The 23,727-nt window shown below is 36.7% G+C and overlaps 2 protein-coding genes across 2 annotated transcripts in view; both read left to right on the top strand.

The window, feature by feature from the left end:
• The first annotated feature begins 5,278 nt into the window (after positions 1–5,278).
• LOC110372505 (neurexin 1) overlaps positions 5,279–23,727 on the top strand; it is a 76,348-nt gene continuing 57,899 nt past the window's right edge. The window contains exon 1 of the mRNA XM_064039616.1: positions 5,279–5,420. The gene's annotated coding sequence lies outside the window, so the exon portion shown is untranslated. The remainder of the gene's footprint in view (positions 5,421–23,727) is intronic.
• On the top strand, positions 12,079–12,930 carry LOC135118295 (uncharacterized). The gene has a single exon (XM_064039848.1). The coding sequence runs from the start codon at positions 12,079–12,081 to the stop codon at positions 12,928–12,930; it is 852 nt and encodes a 283-aa protein (XP_063895918.1).

Genomic DNA, 23,727 nt, shown 5'->3' with positions numbered 1-23,727 from the left:
ACTCGCCAATTTGTTATTCAGATTTACTCTAGTATGGGCTTCCGTAAATTCACCCTGGCTAGTAGGAAAACTGAATTTATTGTAACTGAACTACGTTCTTATAGGTATAAGTTTCAGTTTTGTCTTGCAATAATTATACTACTGTATTAAAATAAATCAAGCATGTTAGTTTTTAATCCCTTGGTAGGAGGCTGTAAAAAGATAGATCAAAATTTGGTTTCAGGCAAGGTTTTATTTTTAAATTTGTATCATTATGTAATCTAAAACACCTGAAAACATACAATAATGTTTAGGTTAACATGTATTATTTGACTTTAAGCCAAATAATACCTGAAAATATTCATGTACATCTAAGATACCGCCTAACACACTCAACAACTTTCAAGTTCCAACTTAAAATACATCTTCAGCATACCAAAACCGCAATTCTATTACTGCTGTACTTAGCAAACTCTAGATCTTAGGTTTAGGTATTCCAAGACTCTAGTAATCCTATATTCCAGCCCACGGAGTAACGAAACACGAGCGGAGATGCCATAATGCATATAGGTCAGGCACTTTCTAGTTCAAATATGGTATGACTAAAACGATCAGTTACAAGTGAATTAACAAGGCGTTCTGGTTCTTTGAGACATCAGTCAACGATTTTTTATATAATAAAAAATTATCGGGTCCAAGCAAGGCGTGTAATGGCGAAGAGAGTACCGTTTCTTGCCCCACACACCCGCTTTTATACGCGCTACTTTCTTAGGAGATTTTCCGTTATGGCACCTCCGCTAGTCATTTTGTACTCCATGTTTCAGTCTAAGATTATACCTTTAAGAACTAGCTAGAGTGTTGCAAGTTCATTTGAGGAATTTAAAAGGAACGCTGTTCCGATTCCAACGGGAGTTCTTAATTGAATTCATTCTTTATGAATGACCTAATTGAATGTGGTGATTGAATGGAAGGAGTGAATGAAAGTGAATGATTGAATGAGTTGTGGGTGAATGGATGTTGTTGTTTGGTGGTGTTATGTTTTAATTTTAATTTGATTGGAATAAATAGGATGTGAAATTATTTTTAAAAAAATTTGGATAGGGAAAAGGAACGTTTTAACCATGAGAAGCAGTGATTTAACAATACACATAAAATAAGTTAATTATTTTTTAAACTGATAAGTTATTTATTCACAAAATATTTACATTGATTGAAAATAAAATAAACTTATATATATATACAACTTAAAACTAATACAGGGCATCAAAAGTTAATTATTTATCTTACCTGTAAATGTATTTAAGTGCATATAGACTGCAGGTAGATCTTTTCAAGCTTTACTTTATTAGGCTTTCATTGTAGAGTGATGGAGTTATACGTAAAAAAAATAATTAATCTAAGTTTATTTTCAAATATTTATTTAACCACAAGTACATTTATATTGCAAGGTCACAGCTTATTTCAACGCTTTAATTTAATGTTATAATTCTAACATACAAATTACATAATCACAGCTTTTCTAACGCGAGCTTTTAGTCCGCTTACTTACGTGAACCACGCGATGGTAAAACTAAAGCCTAGTTCTAAAAATAATTGTGGCTATGAAGGATATATTGAGTTAGATTTTTAATTAATTTTAATATAATAATATAAATCATATTTTAAGTCATAAACATATGGGTACATTTAGTATGTATTCTCTCAGCAAGCATTGAATACGGTACTTAACTTTTAACAAAAAAAAAAAAATCATATTGAAAACTTCCTCCTATTTGGGAACTCGGTTAAAAATGCGTTAAAAAAGTCGATTGGCTCGATCTGTATAAATGAGATTTACGTTTGTATTAAAGCCACCTTATAAGGGTAAGTTTTTTGAGTAATTGATTTTGCTTATTTATGAAGTAAATTTGTATACGATACTTCTTTCTTTCAGTATGAATTACTGAAACTGTACAAAGACGTAACGAAAGAAGAAATTCACTATCAAACTTACCGACAATTTCCATCACCAAATCCAATTAGTTTAACAAACTGATGTTTTGTAAACCGCGTGTAAATTCAGCCGACCTAACGAGCAGATTATTCAGTAATTGGGTTTAGATCTAGACTGAGAGCTTAGACGCTGGTCCAGACGCCAGATCTTAATATGCTGAGATAACTGCCAGTGTCGTTAGTGTGGGGCTATAAAGTCCGCGGTGAAGTTTAGTGTCTGGTGTTGTAATAGGTAGTTATGAGGTGTTAGGATGATATTTTGCTTTTATGTTTCTGTTGTCTTGAATGTTTAAAACTTGTGATTATAGGTATTAAAGATAGGTTAGCAAAAATTTGAATAGGAAATGTTAGTAAAGTTCGATGTTATGATGAAATGTCGTCTTGATTCTGCTTAGGTAAATTTTCAAATAACAATAAAGTAACAGAATCAAAAAAAGTAACTATCGATGTTGAAAACAGGGTCCAGCTACTCGTGGTTAGGGCCAATAACAATGATGCCAGATCATAATTCAAATAGTTTGAATAATTGTAAAATACAAGCGACAGATACTCTATACCTTCCTTGTGATGTTTAGCCTTTTATTTTATCACAGTAACACAAAAAGGCAGTATGTCCTTGACAAAACGTACAACAAGAAAAACAAAACAGAAAAAACTTAATTTAAACTTTGCCCAATTTACTCAACGCGTATTTCAAGGCCTATTTAATTGGCCGCCAGTTAATCTTACAGGCTTGCAAGACGCTAACTTTAATCTGATAATAGTCAGACACCAAGACTAACTAGTTTCCTGCGGGTTTGCTCGCAGATCTATGGGAGTAATTCTGTTTTCGCAGCTGCCCTGATTGGTGGTCAAACTTTGGATTTTCGAGGGTTGAGTAAAGATGGCGTATTTACTGAAAATATTACCTACATAAATATAACAGTTGAACCTAAACGGTGAAGTGTATGCGAATGGTAAAAAATATGGATTCATATTTGGCTGTAAGAATAAAAAAATGCTTTATCAAACTACTTACACAAAATCAAGTGCAAGTAAAATTAATTCCTGTGGATTTTAGGGCGCCAGATTTCACTGATCAAGAAGAAAATTCAACCATTCAAACGATCCTACATAAGCTTTAATCTGATAATAGTCGGACACCAAGACTAACTAGTTTTCTGCGGGTTTGCTCGCAGATCTATGGGAATAATTCTGTTTTCTCGGCTGGCCTGATTGGTGGTCAAACTTTGGATTTTGGAGGGTTAAGTCAAGATAGCGGATTTACTGAAAATAATGGAACAAGTCGGTACTAGAAGGAAAGTAAAGTCCTTAATTTTATTTTGAAAAGGGATATGATAGGATATTTTTAAGCATTTGTTTTTAAACACTACATCTTGTTTTTTTTTATAATGTACTTATGTTCATTTTAAAGCAGCAGATTTCACTTATCAAAAAATAAATAAAACGCGTGGAACTTTAATTTCCACAAAACATGTCGTAAATATTTTTAGGCCATTAAAAGGATCCTACATTAAATTACCCCTTTCACTTCAAACCATAAATCCGACAAACAATGAATAGGATAAAAGACACAATTTTATCGTACACTTATTGCCACGAAAACCGGGCTCACATTAAAAGCGATCCTTTAAATAATAATCAGGATTAAAGCAAGTTAATTACTTCCTTTATGACCCAACAAGAGGTGCCGAATTTTAATAAGTAAACATAAAGAGCTGATATTCAGTATAATCAAGTACCCTAAAACCGGTCTCCTAAACCCTTGTGACGTCATATGATAAACCCTTGTACAAAAGTACCTTTTATATGTATTGTTTTTGTAGCTAGATTTTGTACGGCCTTTTTTGGATGTTATATTTTGTTAAATAAGGGTTTTTATCGCGACTTTACATTTTTAGTGATAATGGTTGTGATCTAAATTTTTTGCCGTTTTTCGCAAGGCACGGTACACTCTGTAGGTCCCGGCTGTAATTGACAACCAGTCTTACCTAGGGGTATTGGGCCTGCCCGGGTAACCGGGTTATGGAGGTCAGATAGGCAGTCGCCTCTTGAAAAGTACTGGTACTCAGCTACATTTAGTTAGAATGGGAGCCAACCCCAACGTAGCAAAAAGGCTAGATGAAGATAATTTAGGTAATGTTAAACTCATGTATGTCTGTCTGTATATGCCACGTTTATATAGAGTAAGATTAAAATCAGGAAAAGTCAAAAAGGACTACTAAACTGTGGAAATAACAAGTTTCTACAGTAAAAAACCCATTTTGGTCATAAGCTGGTCCACAAAGGCTCAAACAGTTTTTGTAACACAAGTTAATAAGCCCTGTGATGACACGCTCTTAATTTATAAGTCCTTTTAATTAACCGCTGACAATAACTTTTATGTTTTTGCTCGACTTTTCAAGCAAAGTTTGTTATTAGGTACATCATTATGAATATTACCTTTTGGTGAATCCACTTCTGTCGCCAGGGACCTTCTAACACAGAGGGACTTTAGTCAGAAAATGTCTTACACTCTTTTTTCTACCCACTGAATTCATTTGATGATTTCCCACCTTCTAGGTCTGAGTTTCAGAAATAATTTAAACATCGTAAAGAGAGTTATAATAGTGATATTATCCTTATACTTACAATCAAAATGTAGGCTTTTCGAAACAAGTAACCTTTCAGGTTCTTTGTAAGTCAAAAGCAACAAAAGCATTGTACTTATGTTATTGACAGTTTACTTACAAAAAAAGAAAAGTAACCTATTAAAATATAACAATATATTATATTCAGTATTGCAAAGGTATGTCGTTGACTTTTAAAGTCGATTTATTTTCTTTGACATTATTTTCATAAAGAAGTTTTATACAATCGAACTTTCAAATGAAAGAAAACTACCTGTGTATGATACAGCAATAATTTTTATTTGCAATATCATTTCAGCGAATCTGTAACTAGTAAATTGTGAAAATCTCCCACTATGGTGGTCTATCTCGAGTCCCTATGATTAGCAGTGGACACCCTACGGCTTTTCTTTTTTTTTACCACGTCAAAAATCATCAAATGACCCCTCCCGCTGTGGTTTAGCAGCGGTGAGGGAGTGTCAGACTCTTACTGACTAAAAACCGTCGTTTTCCGTCGTAGGCCTTTAATGTACCAGGGCCGCGGTAACTCTTTCGAACAATCCCGCAGCCCCGGCAGACCTTGGCCCTGGTGGGCCGATGATGATTATATCCTCAACAATCTTGGCTTATTTCTGGCTTACCTATTTATAAACTAGTGTGATAAGAAGTCCTCCTAACAAAAATCCTCATTGTTGCAGACGACCCGCATCACCAACGCAAGCGGCGACGCGTGCGAGCGACGCGACCCGTGCCAACACGGCGGCGTCTGCATCAGCACCGACGACGGACCCCTCTGCGAGTGTAGGGATGGAGACTATGAAGGAGCGTTCTGTGAAAGAGGTAAGTCAATCAGTTATAAAAGTTTTGCTACACGAAAGCCGGTGAGCAACTAGGCAGGTCCCCCGCTAGATGGGCTGACCATCTGGCCAAGGTTGTCGGTGAGAAGTGGATACGGGTTGCTGAAGATTGAGGAAAGTGGCGAACTTTGGGGAGGAATTTATTCAGTAGTGGACGTTTTTCGGGCTAGCTTTTTCGAGTTAGCTATACTTGTGTGTCAAAATGTGTAGGAGCATTATCTTTGGATGCGTAAGTTCGGAAGCGCTCTGTGGTGGCCGAGCCTTGGAAAGACAAGTTTTGAATAAGATAGATAATGTAAATAAAACATTATGCAACGGATCAATCGATGATAGCAATTTTTTATTCTATGTGTTTGTGATTTTTGCAATGAATGTTCTTTTTCTTTTTGGCGATTTGCCAGACTTAAAATATCTATGACAAGGGGCATTAAACTCATAAGAAATGTAACTTAGCTACAAGGTTCACTAACAAGCTACACACCATAAACACAAATAAAACACACAACACTCCATCATCTTAGAATCGCGTGTTTACATTCACTTACACGTCTTGAACTACCAGTTAATAAAACACGTTTCAGTTAAATATAACTGTGCAGTTAAACCGATCTCGGTTCAACCTTAGCTAATGTTCCATTAGTTGAAATGTCAGCTAGAATCGTTACTAGAAGGTAGCTGAGCTGAATGTTTTGTTGGCACGCTAACATCCTAAAAATTTTTCAGCTTTTTAGCTCATGTTTGAGCTAAGTGTACGTTTTCTGAGATCGGTAGGTTTTTTTGCTCGATAGTGTAATTAGGTTAGCTTGCGTTTTAATCGTTTGGTGGCCAAGAGTTTATTGTGCCCGATCAGGTTCAAAACCCCAGTAAATATTTTTTATGAACTCAATAATATTTCAGACCATTAGATTATGACAGTCTCTGAATCCTTTCTGTGACTATTGATTTTGTGAGGGGTACACGTCATTAGTAAACAATGAACTGTTTTGAATAAGCTACAACCACTATTTCTATATAAAGGCCTTAGTAGTCTAGTTATATTTTGAACATTTATTTATATTTCTCTGATGACGATTGTGAATACCTCTTAATCATGAATTTTACGTATTCTTACTTCATTTTTAACCCCCGACGCAAAAACGACGGGGTGTTATAAGTTTGACGTGTCTGTGTGTGTGTGTGTGTGTGTGTGTATGTGGCATCGTAGCTCCCAAACGGATGATCCGATTGTAATGCGGTTTTTTTTGTTTAAAAGGTATGTCAGTCGGGAGTGTTCTTAGCTATGTTTGGTGGAAATCGGTTCAGGTCTTCAAGGTCATCAGCTCGATTGTTAGGTGTGATAGGTGTGTGACACGCTCAGTTTACTTGCAAGCATATGTGGGATCTGAAATTTGAAACACTAATGTCTTCTGGAACCACTGAGCTGGTCTGCTGGTAGGGCACGAAGGTAGGAGACGTAACCCTGAACTGCCTTTTAGTAAACCCATCGAGTTTGGGCTCGTTGAATTTGTCTTGACGAGTTCTCTTCATGTTTCTGATTGACGAGAACCTGATGCTGGAAATGGGATGTGGCGGATGAAACCCTGGAATGCCGGAATGAAACGGATAAACCGATTTACATTTTTACTGAAAATCTAGAATGACCAAACGTTAATCTTTATTGTTTCTCAATCTGTGCAATTCTCCCAGAGCCAGTTTGTCATGAGGATTGTTAAACAGCTTCGATCGAACAGGCTGAGATCGCATAGGTATAGCGACCCCATCTTAAAATAAAAGAAATTAAACGAAAGAAGGAAAAATTAAGGAGATACTTCAAAAAGCATGAAATAAAATTAAATTATAAATTTAAAAAAACCCCCAACCCAAAAAAAGTACGCAATAATTATGACAGAATTTAAAAATGCTGAACCCTATAAAAAAGCATAAAATAACTTTTAACACTACGTAAGTACCAACTAAAGCATGTCAGACTAAACTAAATTTTGACATGTCGGGGGACCGCTTTTTACCTTCAAAAATACTTGCATAAATCAAATGATACCTACCTAATTACAACATTCGTATAAAAAAACACGTATCTAAAGTAATGAATTAGAGCGGTCCCCCGACACGACAAAATTTAGTTTAGTCTGACATGCTTTAGTTGGTACTTACGTAGTGTTAAAAGTTATTTTATGCTTTTTTATAGGGTTCAGCATTTTTAAATTCTGTCATAATTATTGCGTACTTTTTTTGGGTTGGGGGTTTTATTAACGAATGCTCATACTTTTTCAAACCATGTTATTAAATTATGGGCCGTTCCAATAGATTTGTAATCGCTAGGATGAGCAAGAGAAATTCTACGTTCAGTGATTTGGAAAATATAAATGTCGTTTCTTTTTCAAGGTGGTCAACGAAAGTAATAAATTGGGGTAGGCTTAGTTCGAATGTAGCTGAGTACCAGTGTTTTACATGGAGGGACTGCCTATCTGACCTGTTCAACCCAGTGACCTGGGCAACCTGATACCCCTTTGGTAAGTCTGGTTGTCAGACTTCTAGATTCTGACTACCTTTTACGACTGTCACATGTCTACTAAAAAACGGAGGAACTCATGATAATAAGATGGTATCTAGTCCACGGACCGACAGCGCCAAGCGTTTCTTAATGTTAAGATTGATCGAACCACATCCTCATCATCCTCCGAGCCTTTTCCCAACTATGTTGGGGTCGGCTTCCAGTCTAACCGGATGTAGCTGGGTATCAGTGCTTTTCAAGGAGCGACTGCCCTATCTGACCCCCTCAGCCCTGGTGTCAGACTTGCTGGCTGACTACCTGTATCGACTGCCAATGATGTTCTATGACAGCCGGGACCTACAGTTTGTCGACCCGTACGGCTATATTACTCCAGCCATGAGTTCTTTAAGAGCAAATACCTATTCTACCAATTAAAACATACACGACTAACAATGTATTTTTGTACTAAATCTAACATAGCAACTACAAACTATCATAGAGAGGTAAATATTAAAGTCATACGTTACCTTCCGACCAGTGCAAAGGGCAGCGGCTGTCAAAGTTTTTGCGCCGACACGTGTTACTACGTAGTATGTAGTTTCGTTACGGCCGCGGCAAAGTTTCAATGTAGTAGGGCTGTCAGTTCTATAAATATTGATTTTATAAATTGAAAACGAGACTTTTAAGAGTGTATAAGTTTATTTAGTGGAACTGAAAATAGTTTAGAATGTAGAAAGTTTATTTAATGGAATTGAAAATATATTTTGTAAAACGTTTGTTTCCATATTCATAGTACTTATATTTATTTTAAAAATATATTTTCCTTCGTTTTGGGAAATCGGTTTAAAACTCACATTTTTTGCTTGTTTCGGTAAAAATTAACGCAATATTTATGTCGTAGTTGCAGTTTAGTCAATAAAACGTACTTAAGTAGTAGGTAAGGACTTGTCCTTACTAGCACTTTAACCCACACAAAAAAAGAAACATAATATTTGAATTAAATACTTTATGTTACAATCCATTTCCCACAACCTCCAATTCATTTCTCAAGTAAACACTACTTCACAAATGGGCAGCGCATGTCAAACTTTTTGCTACAAACACGTGTATGAAACTAGCGCACAATCCTTGCAGGGCTGTCAAACTTCAGAACGTATCGGCCGATTAATTATAAGTGAGCTGTTTAAGAGATATATGTAGATTATGTAGGTTTTTATTATCTTTGCTTACACCCATTTATTTATGAAACACAAAATTACAATCTATATTCCCACAATCTCCGATTCATTTCTCAAGTAAACACAGCTTCACAAACGGGCAGCGTATGTCAAACTTTTTGCTACAAACACGTGTATGAAACTAGCGCACAATCCTTGCAGGGCTGTCAAACTTCAGAACGTATCGGTCGATTAATTATAAGTGAGCTGCTATAGTTCTGGTTTTGTTGTAATTGTTTGATAGGGGTTTGTGTGGCTTTTGTGTTTATGTGAAGTACTGGATTTTGCTCGTGGTTTTAGCTGGGCTGAGGGACTATTTATTTCCCTCACCCAGATAAAGAGCAATCAAGCGAATTCAATCACGAACGCAATTGACAAGTATGCCTTTCAGTTTGTTTTGTTTAGAAGTTCATGACTTGTTGAGTTAAAAAATTTAACTATCCATAATTTTAATCGTGATTTCTTGCCTTCGTTATTTGGAAGCTCATTGTAGAAGGGTTTCTCTGTATGAGTAGGTAAGATGGAGTACTGATCTGTATTATTTTGGTGTTCATAATGTTCTGTTTAACTAGACAACAGCTAGTTATTTTATGTCTACCGTAGCTACGAGTTTTGTGAAATTTTAAGTACCTACATAAGTTAGATGAAAGATCATCTCAAGGATAGAATTACACTAATGAAAATATGAGTACTTTACTATTATCTCACCGGCATTCAATCCTTATAAATGCAGTTTTCCTTAAGAAAAGGTGCGATGTTACAGCTTCCAAGAAAGATCCTTTGCAGCAAAGTTTTACCCTATAGACGTTGAGGGGTATCAGTAAGTAAACTATACCTGAATGTTCTTAGGAGAAACTATGGTAAATTATTGGCATGAATATGACATTTGAATGGGTTTTATGAAAGGAAATCACCATAATGGGGCGCAATCTACCACAAAGTTTAGAAAAAAAATACAAGTCGTTTAAAAAGGCTTTGTATTCTATGGCTATTACAGCTAATAACATACGACTTCGAATGGTGTATTCTATCTCATCCAATTATCGATTTAATAAAGGAATCAAATTCAGGCTCTTCTTGTGATAATCGATCAAACCCCCTAAAAAAAAAGAACAAACATAGCATAAACTAAACTACACAAAATAACAAACCAAGAACTATGCTAAAAACCTCCCTTTCCGTACATAGTCAACCCTACAGAGAGAGGAAATGAGTCTTGCACTACGCCTGACAACAAAGTGCTCGCGTGTATTATTTACTTGCACACACAGTTGTACAGTCCTACTGATAGAATTCACTTTTAATTGCTAGGCATTATTTCAGACTGTGGCTTTTGGTACCTACTGGTGTTTTTGAGGTTTGTGTGGCAAAAATGTTGTATTTATAATCAGTTATAATGGAGCATTTTGAATAGGTACGTTAAGGGAACTTGAAAAATTATACCGTGCAACTTAAAGTGATTTTTCTAACAACTATATATCTGCTTTCATTTACACTATATTTGATGTTATTTTGGTGTATAATCTGCACATATTACTACCAAGTTTCACCAACATCCATTCCGCAATTTTTGCGTGAAACAGGAAGGAACATACAAATATTTAGCATTTATAATATTATGTAGTAGGAAAAGTGAAATCATAATCATACATCCTTCTTTGTTTCCTGCCACGAGTTCCCGAAAAAAGGAAACAATCTTACTAAGAAACTGCGTGAAGTTCTTACTGCTAACTGTTTTAAAGTTCATTAGTTCATTTCTCCGAGCAGACTGCACTTGTGTATTATGTACCAGCCCAACGTACGAAAAAAGCCGTTTTCTGCTGTTTGAGTTACTATGTCAAAGCTCTTCTCACACACCTGTTAAGACATCTTTCCACAGGCTTCTCTAAATTCAATTTATCCCTAATTATACCATGATGGTGTTACAAAAATACTTCTACATTTTTACTTAGATAATTTTTGGTTACATATAACCAATGTAACATCTGTTTACCCCGTGTTTCATACAAATAAAAGATTCTTATTCTTCTAGACTTACCAGACTTAATATTCAACTCCTAAAATGGTAGGCAATTCAATGAAATTGCCAACATTGTGTAGAACAAGCTAATTCTGGCAGTTACAATTTGATAAATTCCCCTTTATTACTTCCTAGGATTATTTGGGAAGTTCCCTCGATTTTTTGAATAACGCTCTTTAGAGCCCTACTAAGTGAAAAAATCTCGAACGTGAGAGAATAATTTATAGAAATACTAGCTTCCGTCCGCGGCTTCGCTCGCGTAGAGTTCGGTTATATCGCGTTTCCAAGAGAATTCTTCAAAAGTCCGGGATAAAAACTATCCTATGTTCTTTCTCAAGGTCAACTCTATCTCTGTACCAAATTTTATTAAAATCAGTTGAGGAGGAGTGCCGGTCTAGAACTTGTAAGGAGAGGACGTGCCAAATTTCTCCGTAAAAAACTGTATAAACCTCAAGGAACTTTGACCCATAAACTATTGTGATTAAACTCATTGTTGTGTGAAGTGTAAACAAATAAAAATATAAAATAATCAGTGCGCAAAAAAATATTCGGACACAGGTGCGCTGAGGAAAGCTCTTCACCCCCTCGGGTAAAAGAGACGGGACGCGAAAAGTTAATAATTCGTCCTTGTCACCGGGCGCACGTGCGGGCCACCTGCGAGCCTCCTGCCCTCATTATTATTCATTTTTTAATATTTTGGAATTATTGACACGACTTGAAGATGGTAAACGATTGCGTAATATGTGTGAAGCAAATAAGAACCAACCAATTTCTAAAATGCGTACAATGCAACAATTGCTATCATCCTTCTTGTACAAAAACAACTGACTACCGCAAACTGACTGAAGAAACCAAAGCTAACTGGACTTGTCCAAGCTGCCGCAACAAAAAGTTTAGCTCAAGTAATACCGACATGCACACACCAAATACGTCATCGCTTGCACCAAACAGCACAAATGAGCCTCTGTCGAACTGTACCTCCGACTCACCAGACCCAGGCAGCTTCTCCCAACTCACGTCGGAAATAAAGCTCTTGCGCGACGATGTCGGTGACCTTAAATCCAATATTAAAATGCTAACAGATCTCTTGATTCAATGTAATCAGCGATTAGAACTATCTGAGAAGAGAGTAACTGAGGCCGAAACCAAAATTCAATGCTTGGAGAAACAAGTTAACGAAATACCGGTGCTAAAGGCCACAATACAACAACTCAGCGAGCAAGTACAGTCTCACACTAAATCTAACCTGAAGAACCAAGTCGAGATAATCGGTATCAATGAAACTCCTAACGAAAATCCCGTACATACAATACTTACAGTAGCTGTGAAGTTAGGTGTCGATCTTCAAGACACTGACATAGACTACGTAACTAGATCTGGCCCCCGCTTCAACAATAACTCCGAGAAAACTTCTAGTTCACCCCATGATAACCAGCCGCGCCCTCTTGTTGTTAAATTTCTCAGAAACAACAAACGAAACGAATTTCTTCGCGCCGGGAAAACTAGACGCAACATCTCCAGTGAAAATCTGGATATACCAGGCCCACGCAGAACCATATACTTCAATGAGCGGCTCACCAAAGAGGACAGGCAGTTATTTCGTGCGGCCAGGCTACGTACCAAAGATTGTGAGTACAAGTACTGCTGGATTAAGAACGGAACGGTTAATATTCGCAAAAAGGAAGGGAACCCTGCTATCGCTATCAAGACCATGGACGACCTGGAGCGCCACTGCCCCACTACAACAGCACAACTTAATGGATAAAGCTCTGACAAACCTGTTAACTCTTCAAATTTTATGTAAGAATTTTATATTGTTTTGTAATTTCTATAATACTCTTAGTTCGTTGATTTTATTAGTTATTAAGAAAATAATTCTTCAAATTTTTTGTAAGAATTTTATATTGTTTTGTAACTTCTATAATACTCTTAGTTCCTTAATTTTATTAGTTATTAAGAAAAAAATGTCATTTTGCACTAACGGGCTTGTACACAAACACACACATAAATGTGAATCAAACACAATAGTAGAACTTCACATCCTGACAAAATTGTTAACTAAACACACACTGTTAATTCTCAAACACGGGTTTCCCCGTAAACACACACATACAAACACATCAAACACACAATTCATACTTTACACGATTACACAAATCTATACACCACTAACACAATTCTATGGAAACATTGTATATTTCCTTCTGTATACTAATGACGCAACGAATACGTTAACTAAAAAACATTCACAAAGTGACGGCTCACTTACTATTAAATTTACCAAAAATGGTTTCTCTTGACATCATTAACGATTTAGACGAATCTTTTTCAACAGTATGCCACACAGTAGAATCCCCAGAAAGTTGCAAACTCCTCCTCAATGTTTCCAAAGATAATTTCACAGTACTCACATACAACATAAGAAGCTACCAAAAAAACTTTGAAGACTTCAAAGTTGCACTGTACCGACTAAATTCAAACATTGACGTAATTGTGCTAACTGAGTGCTGGCTGTCAGAAGGAACTATCATAGAAGAAATTCCAGGGTATCACACATTCAAAACTTCGTCACAAATCAATAAAAATGGAGGCATTGTTACCTACATAAGGACAGTCTGGAATAACGCCACTAATTCCGAAGCTAACCTAGCCGACGCCGACAGCATGCTATTAAACATCACAAATGACATTATACTATTAGCAATTTATCGTTCCCCATCGTTTACAGACGCAGACACTTTCTTCGAATCGCTAGACATGACCCTCTCCAATCTAAAACACAAGCAAACCATCCTACTAGCTGGTGACATCAATATAAACATTATGGACCTAGAAAACAACCAGGCCTCGAGCTATTCGTGCCTCATGGCCTCACATAATCTGACCCCTGCTATTACTGTTCCTACAAGAGGTGGTGCATGTATTGACCACATTTTTGTCAAAACGATTACAAATCCTTTCGGCCTAGTCTGCAACCTTTCCATCACAGACCACGACTTAGCGATTTGCAGTGTACCCCTCAATTCGCATATGAAGAAACAGACTAAGCGATGGATAACCAAAACCGATTGGGACGCTGTGAACGCTGAGATCGCACAATCAGACTGGGAACCCATATACAGCTCCTCATGTGTCAATAACTCATTAAACTTCTTTAATAACATAGTAACTAACGCCATCAATAGGCACACAAAACAAATAAAAATCTCCAGAAAACTAGCCAATATCCAACCAATATCACACCTGGTCTAATTAGATGCATGAGACAACGGGACAAACTACACTTAGCATGTAAAGCCAACCCTAATGATGACACCAAACATTTAATTTACACAAGATATAGAAACTACTTATACTTGTTGCTGCGTAAACTCAAAACCTTACACAACAAAAAGAAAATAGACGACAACAAAGACAACCCTAAAAGGCTATGGACTGCCATAAAGGACATAACATGTGGAAATAAAAACAATCAAAACAATGCTACACAACTAATCGGATCCAGTATTTCCCCTACACAAGCACTCGACAGCTGTAATCAGCATTTTGTTGATGTGGGAGAACAACACGCAGACAAAATTCTAAATAGACTCGGAACGACGCATAACTCATTAATTGAAACTTACCAACCTAAACAAATCACCTCACAATCATTCTTCATGAATCCTACTGACGAACAAGAAATAGCCGATATCATACGCAATCTAAAAATAGACAGTACACCTGGCCCTGATCAACTCACTGTATACCTACTCTCAAAATGCCTGAACAGTTTCATTAAACCCATAACTCACATTTTCAATCTAAGCCTGGAAACAGGAGTATTTCCTGACTCCTGGAAGACGGCATCCGTGACTCCTATCTACAAAACTGGTCCTAAAGAAGACCCTAGAAACTACAGACCTATAGCTCTCTTAAGCATAGTTTCGAAAATACTAGAAAAGATTGTTAATAAGAGACTCATAGACTACCTCGACAAAAACCACATCATCTCGGATAGGCAGTTTGGCTTCCGTCAAGGTAGATCCACTGAAGACGCTGTGTCACTCTTGACAGATCGGGTCGCTCACCATATTGAAAACGGACATTGCTGTATAGGTGTTTTCCTCGATCTCGCAAAGGCGTTTGACACAGTGTCAACGGGGTTACTATTAAAAAAACTAGAGTTCATAGGTCTCAGGGGCAACTCACTGGAATGGTTCCGTAGCTATCTTACATCGCGAAAGCAGTATGTCAAAATAGGGTACCATAAAAGCAAACTTCTACCAATCAACTACGGCGTGCCTCAAGGCAGTACACTCGGTCCTACTTTGTTCACCCTGTATATAAATGATATAGTAAGTTTACCCATAACCGGTGCCGAAATTGTCACATATGCCGATGACACAGCCATTATTTTTCATGGTAAGTCTTGGGACTTTGCACGTGACATAGCAGAACGCGGCCTGACTGAAATGGCGCTATCCTTAGACCTCAACTTACTGACACTCAACATTAGCAAGAGTAAATTCATAACTTTCTGTAAAACTAATTCTACCTGCCCTCCTCGCTCCTTTACCCTAAAAATACACACATGTACACAAGCAAACATCACCGGCTCCCAGCAACACTGCGTCTGTGAAACCCTCGCACGCACTGAGACCATCAAGTACCTAGGGATAACCTTAGACCATCACTTAAACTACAAAGCGCACATATATTCACTGTCTGCTAGAGTCCGTAAACTAATTTATGTGATGAAAAAACTCAGGGACTGCTCCCCACTAGACGTACTAAGAACCGTCTACTTCGCGCTCTGCCAATCGGTTATACAATATTGTATACGCATATGGGGGAGTGCTGGAAAGAGCACACTCATAACTCTGGAAAGGGCACAACGAGCTTTGATCAAGGTAGCCTTAAAACTACCATTTAAATACCCGACAGACTCCGTATACGAAAAGTTCCGTGTTCTAAGGGTCCGCCAACTATTCATATTCAAGGCTACACTTGTTGCACACTCCCTTATCAAAAAACGCGCTGACTACCAGGACATAATTAGCAAACGGGTATTCAGGATACCCTTACCAAACGCCAACTCTGAACTAGCTAGACGCTGTACACAGTACTCACATCCAAGCACATATAATAAGGTCAACCGAATTTGTGACCTAAGAGACTGTACACTCAATATGGGATAAAAAGAAACTAACTGCAGCCCTACTAAAATTGACATACACCGAAACCGAAGCTCTGTTATAGCACAAAGTCACCCACCCACCAACAAACACACACATTAACACTATCACTCCCAATCAGACACCACACACCACACACTCACTCACCTCACACGATGGAGTGCCATCATTCATACCCTCACATACACACCAGAACAAAAGCCCGATAACTTTAACTTTACCTTGTTTTTCAATTCAATTTTCTTTATCTCATTAATTTTAGAATTTTAGACTTTAATTTAAACCCTAATTTAAGTTCTATTAGCTGATAACTTATTCTATAGTAACTCCAAGATTATATATATATAATATGGAAACATCGCACTCAGAGCCACAAGACACAAGCAGAGCTTAGTTTGTGGCTCGACGTCAACTACCAGAATGTTATGTTACTCTCTTGTCAATAAACGTTATTTTATTTTATTTTATTTTTTATTTATAGTTTAGTGGTTTAGACGTGAAAGCGTAACAGACAGGCAGACAGACAGAGTTACTTTCACATTTATAAATATAAAGTAGAGATGAGTTCAGAAAAAATATGATTTTATTATTCGGTAATTTTATAGACTGTCTAGACGCCTTTTGTAAGCACAATAGATTAAAATGTGGAATAATAAAAGTATATATCCAATAAATGTCTAGCATTCAATAGATCTTTTTGTTCAAATATATTTTTAAAACTTTGATTAAAACTAAATATAACTACAGAAATGTGAAATTCTATCAGCATTTTTGAAACTTCTATCACGTATTAAAATTTTTTATTGAAAAAGAATAAAAATTTCAATAAAATTGTTTTACTTTTGGCTTTTTAGAAAATATAAAGCTGACAGCTTTTATTATTTTTGAAGTCGAAAACGATTAACGTCAAACAGAAACTGGAACAAAGGTTTTTAAAAAGTAATAAATTCTGTTCAGTGCTTAATTTGTAAAATTAATAAATTGATATCTATTTTAATGCTGTGTTATTTTTTAAGTTATTTCATTCGTCTTGACCGAAATCAGTCCGAAAGAGACATCAGGTAATTATAGCGCATAGTGCCTAGTCGTGTGTAGGGCACTGAGGTAATAAAAAAATATGGAAAACACAGAAAAAATTAACTTGCAATATATTTGCCTCAGAATAAATACCTTATTCACATACTTTATACGCCTTTTATCACCAGTTTCCCAAACTGAACGTTCAAGCATGACCTTGCATTACAATTGCCAATCTAACGTTGAAATTCTGTTCAGTAATAATCCCATATTAAAATCCGTGTTTAATGCATAAAAGCTGGAACTGGAGTTTATGACGTTCCGTTTTACGACGAATAAGCTCCACATTAAATATTGAGGCTTTAAAATATTCGTGGTACATATGGAGTGAGGTATTTTTAGGCTTACTGTCTTCACGCTGATTTCCCTGTGGAATGGAACGTATATGGTCTGTTAGTGAGGTGGGAATTTTGTTATCCACCAATTGGTGGATGAAGGTATGTCCGTTTGTCATGATTTTGGAGGTTTAATTTTTCTCATCCCTCCATTTGTGTCGATATTGTTTCTTAAACTTATTAGTTCTTAGAGTCTGTTCAACAAATCTCTAACTGTCATTTGTTAATGTTAAAAATATCAGAGTTGACTCAGTCAATCTGGCTACCAGTGTTTTCTGGTGAATAGGTAGCGAAGGATAGATAGTCGTTTACAGAAAACAAGGAAAGCGTTCAAAGCTTGCAGATAGACTGAAAGCCGACCCCTATGTAGTTGTCACAAAGAGAGATTACGATGTTATCTGGTCGCGAAACCACCAATGCACCAGCTTTGTCCTAATTTCTCTATCCCTTTGTATTTTTCTCACTTAATTCCAAAAAATACGATCCAATAGTAGGGGTGTTACCGAGCCCACAAAGTTGAATCGATAGCACAAGTTTCCGAATCGTGAAGTATGGCGGGAATTTGGGAGAATTTTTCGGATCCCCACCGTAAGTCTTAAAACTTTCCTTTATGTGTCAAACTGTTCAAGATCCGGGATACCGAAGTAATTATGAGTTAATTTAAACGTTGTGAATAATGGACTTGGATTATTCAGTTGTTTTATGGTTTTGTGGATTGGGTGTTTATAGGAAAGTATTTTGTGGTCAACCCTATTTCTGATTATCTTTAGTGAAATGTCTTGAAATGTTCTTAAATGAACTTTATAATTGAGATTTCTAGTATTGATTATTCCACTTTGTACCTACGTTCAGCAGTGGACGGCAATTGGCTGACATGACAATTATGATTTTCTTCAGAACTTAACATTATTCTCAATATGGTTTTCTCCTTCGAGTTCTATTATTCCTCGTAAAAAAGTGAAATTTAGATACCTACAGTCGCCCTTGAAATCGAATAAAACAGTATTATTAAGAACTCAGAATTTTATTTCCGCACTCAGTGGCTTGATAGGCTATATTAAAGAAAGCTGTAAAATATTTTATTGTTTAAGATAAAGAAAGAATGGCTGAAGACAGGTGGTGTCATTCAAAACGATATTTTAGGGTCCATACAAAAGTGTTTTTGTAAATTAATTGTTTTTATTCTTTATGTTTCATATATGAATACTGCTATTTACAAATTAAGATAATATTGATTTAGTCCTAAAATCACCTACAGTATTATTAGAATTTGACTAAAACTCACATAAGTTTAGAGAGTGAAAACCAGAGAATAAATTTTAGTACGCAGATTTTTTTTTACAGTTTTTAAAGACTCGTTCCCAAAATTCAATCACAAGGAAAGTTATCGATAGCATTTTAGTGAAAGCCTGATATGATTCATAAAATATGCCATCAAGCAAAATGCTTGGCTATAAACCTACCACATACTTCGACCGCACAGTTTCTTCTCCAATGCGCATAGTTTGAGAATTTTACTACCAAGCGAGGGTGTAAAATTTAAAATTTTCGACTGGTTTTATCTATTAGAATACAGATAGATGGTGAGTCTTTTTACACACGCTGTAAGCTGGGAATTTTGGTTCTATTTGAAGAATGACACATCCGTTCTACTGTTAAAATTGTTTCCATCTTTCTATCTGCCTCTTTTATCACATCATACCTTTCACCATGACAACGGTGGACCGTTGTTTGGTTTCACCATAACTTATTTCTGTGGAAATGACTTCGCCCACTTGGATAAAAAGTAGCCTTTCTCGATAAATGGGCTGGTTAATACTGAGAAAAATCCAACAAGCGCTTTCAAACAAACAATTACAAAATCTTCAGCTTTGTATTGTATGTTACTTCGTATTTTCAGTATTAGTCAGAACTGGACTACCAGGTTCTTGAGAAAGATTCTGGTTCCTGAAAAATATCAAGGTCCTGATCCTTATGTGCCAAGAAAGACTAAGCATAAAAAGCAGGTGAAACTGCCGGTCAAGTCTAGTCTAATATATGCATTGGCGAGGTTTATAGATTGCTTTATCGCGTTTCACGGACGATTTAGCGGATCAAGCTCCAATTTTAGGGTTTGCTCAATCGAGTTATTTTCCAAAAGAGCCTTTAGCGACAAGCGAGTTTTCTGCGGTTTTTTGTTTAGAAATTAACGATTTGTCGGTAGATTTATGTTATCGATTTGATTTTGTTTTTATTGTGGCCGTTTTCCGGTACATTAATTTGTTGGAATCGTTTTTATTATTCCTGCGATGCCACCCGCGTCTCGGTTAAACATTTTCCATCACAAAGATAAAAAGTAGTCTAGTTTCAAGGTAACACCTATCTCTGTGCTAAATGGAGTCTCAACTGGAATAGTCTTTTAGCGTAACACGCAGTTAAAGTGACTTTGACGTTTGTAGCATCAGTAATGATTAACAATGTTTCATATTTTATTTAACAATTTATTTATTTATTTAACAATTTATGTACACACACAGAATACAGAGAAGAAGAAAAATAGAACAGATAGTACCAAGGCACAGCTTATTTCATTAGAAATCTCTTCCAGCTGGCCCGTTATGAGAGAGATTATGATTATTTTATTGATTGACAACGAGAAATAAAGAATTAGCGATCATTTGAATTCAATTCTATGCATCATAAATATAAGGTTTAAACTTCGACTTCCAGCAAAGTCTAGTAGCAACATTTCCACAGAGACTTTGCCAGTTAAATTCCCAGTTCTTCATCGTCCATGAGCGAGTATTGTGTGTTTTCCTTGTTATTAATTTGCGTAGCTGCCCGTTGCAGCCCGTTGCAGCTTAACCCAATTAGCTGGTGTCAGGATTAAGCTCTCATATACAGCGGGATATCATTATTTTAATCATTTTAACTTTAGTCAATGAAGGATCATTAATTATGTTCAAGGATGATTGTGTTAATCAGTTTTGGATTTTGCTTTTCTACAAACTATTAGATAAAGCATGCGTTAGGTCTCCTTTTACGTTACAGCCTTTTTATAGTCCCACTGCTGGGCGCAGGCCTCCCCTCACATGGAGAAGGACTGAGCGGTAATCCAGCTTTTGTCCATGTTAATATCTTCGATTATGACTGCCTGTTTCCCGCAGTTCCACTTGTCTCCCAAGAGAACTACTTCTCACTATGTCGTTAGAAATCCGCCCAGTAGCTTAAACGTGAAAGCGCTATAGTGAGTTACTTTCGCATTTACGATATTAATTAGTTCGAATAAATGGCTCGATTATTAAGTAGGGATTAAAATTCCATAATTCCTAAAAATAAAAGACGTACCATTCAAAGATTAATTCACATTAACACACCAATATTTCTTCGTGCAAACATACTGCGCTCGAGTGAATAATCCCCCGGGGAATTTAGCATAGCCCAGTGGGGGAACTTGTGGCCATGTGAGGAACTTGTGGGGGACTTGGGGGAACATGTGGGGGACTTGGGGGAATATAGGGGAAGTTGGCAATGAGAGTTATTTGACGTGGAATTGTGTTCGGAAGTTTTGAGGGTGTATCATAATGTTATGTTGTATTGTTAAGGGTTTTTGAGATTTGTGGTGATGGTAATTTTGTGTTGTTTGGTGGAAGTGCCAATTCTGACAATTAAAGTGATTAAAATAATGACTAGGAAAAATAAATTACATTACATACATACAATATCATATAAATGTTACATACTATAATTTTAGGATAATTAGTGCGCAGGTATAAAATGTTGTTAGCAAGGAAAATTTCATCTTTGATTGATGTTATGGCTTATTTGTCTTTAAAACCATTTGTGGGTATCCATTATCCACTTACTATAATTTTTTATAGTGCCAACTTTTATCTATTCTTTATTATTTTCACATAAAATTCCAAGTATTAAAAAACTAGTTCTATCTTAAGACTAACAGAACTTTAACTTTAATAAAGACTTAAATAACTTAGCTTAAGTTCCAACAATCTCCGATAAACTTAACTCGAGCCAGGAGCTAATGAAAAATCCATTTCAGATTTTACTTTTTAAAACAAGAACGGATAAAGATAGAAAAGATAAAGGATCTGATTCCCATTCGTTATCTTGGATATCCCCGGGATAAGGCAGGAACAAGGAGAATAAAACGACTAGCGGAGGTGCCATAATGTAAAATCTCCTAAGAAAGTAGCGCGCCAAAATGCGAGTGTGCGAAGGACGTGGAAAGTTACTGTTGCCCTTATATACCTTCTTTGGACCCGTTTTTATTTGTAATACCAAAAATTGTTGATAGACGTCCCAAAGAACCCGAACGCCTCATTAGTTCACTTGTAGGTAACTGATAGTTTTTGGTAATTCTCACTGTACGTATTTGACCTAGAAGATAGCGCCTGACCTACCTGCATTATGGCATCTCCGCTTTCCTTATTCCGTGGACCGGAGCAATTCCTCCAAGTTCCCCCTTTATGCGTTTATTCCCGTGAGAGACTGTATTTTTAAGCGGCATTGATGGTTTAGTCTCCGAGATTTGGTTTGGGCTCGATTGTGACAGAAATGACTTATGGTTAAATCCTGACGTCTTTTTGAATGGGAATCTCGTTGTTCGTGGGGTTTGTTGTTTGGGAATGAGGTTTACGTGTCTATAGCGATTTCAGGAGTGTTTTATTTTAAAAAGCTAAGTTTGGAAACATGTCATTACATTTCTGTATAAGCTTAAGAATGCCTACTCATTTGATACCATAGTATTAAAATACATTCAATACACTTTAACGTTTGTCTGTGTGTAAGAGTGGAAGTTTATAAATCTTTGACATTTGACCTGTTAAACAAATAATAGTGAAGTTCTACAGGAATATAGCCGTTGTTTATCCAGGTACGTCAAGTAGTTTTCCCGGGAAGCAGGCCAAACCGTGGGGAACAGCTGCAAAATAAATAATACTTTAACTTTGACTGCATAATGTTATTACAGAGTCAGCGAAATTGGAAAACATCTGTAATACAGGTATTGTAAAATGAAAGAAGCCCCTTGAGATTAGTCGCGGTACTTTTGCAACAACAATATTCGGAAACAAACATTTCTCGTAACAAAAAGTACAGACAGAACAATTTTTATTCACACCCAATTTTACACACGTAAAACAATTTTGCAGTCCGGTTTTCCACAATCATTTTTTCAATACCAAAAGCCTTTTACTGACTTTACGAATATTAGTTTTCATTCAAATGGTTCGTGTATTTTTTGCTTTTCCAAAAAATATAGTCCAGTTAAAAGTTTGTCAAATCCACTCAGCCTATCACGTGCCACTATGCAGTAGGTCGACATTCCCCGATGTCGCCCGATGTTTCCCGAACGTCCTCATGCGAGGTCACTCTTGTCCCGAACGTTTCCGGGGTCCGTCATCGTCCCCATTTCCTGTGACACGCGTCGTCCGCCATTATTCCAGCCGACGTGCGACGGAAATCGCCGAGCGCACCCGAAGGCGATCGTTCGGAAATTTGAATTGAGAACTGTCTGAGTAGCCGTTTTGTAGGGCTGTCAGGATATAGATATTTGTGTTACACTACAATACAACATTTTGTCGTTGCGTAATGAGTAACAATATTTTTGATATCATTAAGGCTATCCTCTTTTATGTCTACAGCATTTATTGAGTCAAATTATTACACAATTCCTTGATTTCAATAAATAACTCCCAACCACAACAAATCAAAGGACATTTAAATCAATACCAACACTTTACTCACCCGCATCCAACAGCCCGGCCCAAAACTCCTAAATATTTAATCAAATCCTCTCACTGGATTTGATAACCCTACCCGCATGTGCCAAATTGGGTAGCAAAGGGTGCTATGCAGATTTACGTACGCCGTATTCGTGGTGAGGCACGGAGGTACGATATTGGAGGTCTCGTCTCACTCTCTGATGAATTTGAATATTAGATCGTACATAACCGTTTGTGAGGTTATAACGCG

This window comes from Helicoverpa armigera, chromosome 20 (assembly GCF_030705265.1).
Source record: "Helicoverpa armigera isolate CAAS_96S chromosome 20, ASM3070526v1, whole genome shotgun sequence".
NCBI lineage: Eukaryota > Metazoa > Arthropoda > Insecta > Lepidoptera > Noctuidae > Helicoverpa > Helicoverpa armigera.
This window is presented reverse-complemented; position numbering and strand designations above follow the sequence as displayed.

Coding starts and splice junctions, on each gene's coding strand:
- LOC135118295 (XM_064039848.1), top strand. CDS start 12,079: ATGCACACACCAAATACGTCATCGCTTGCACCAAACAGCACAAATGAG.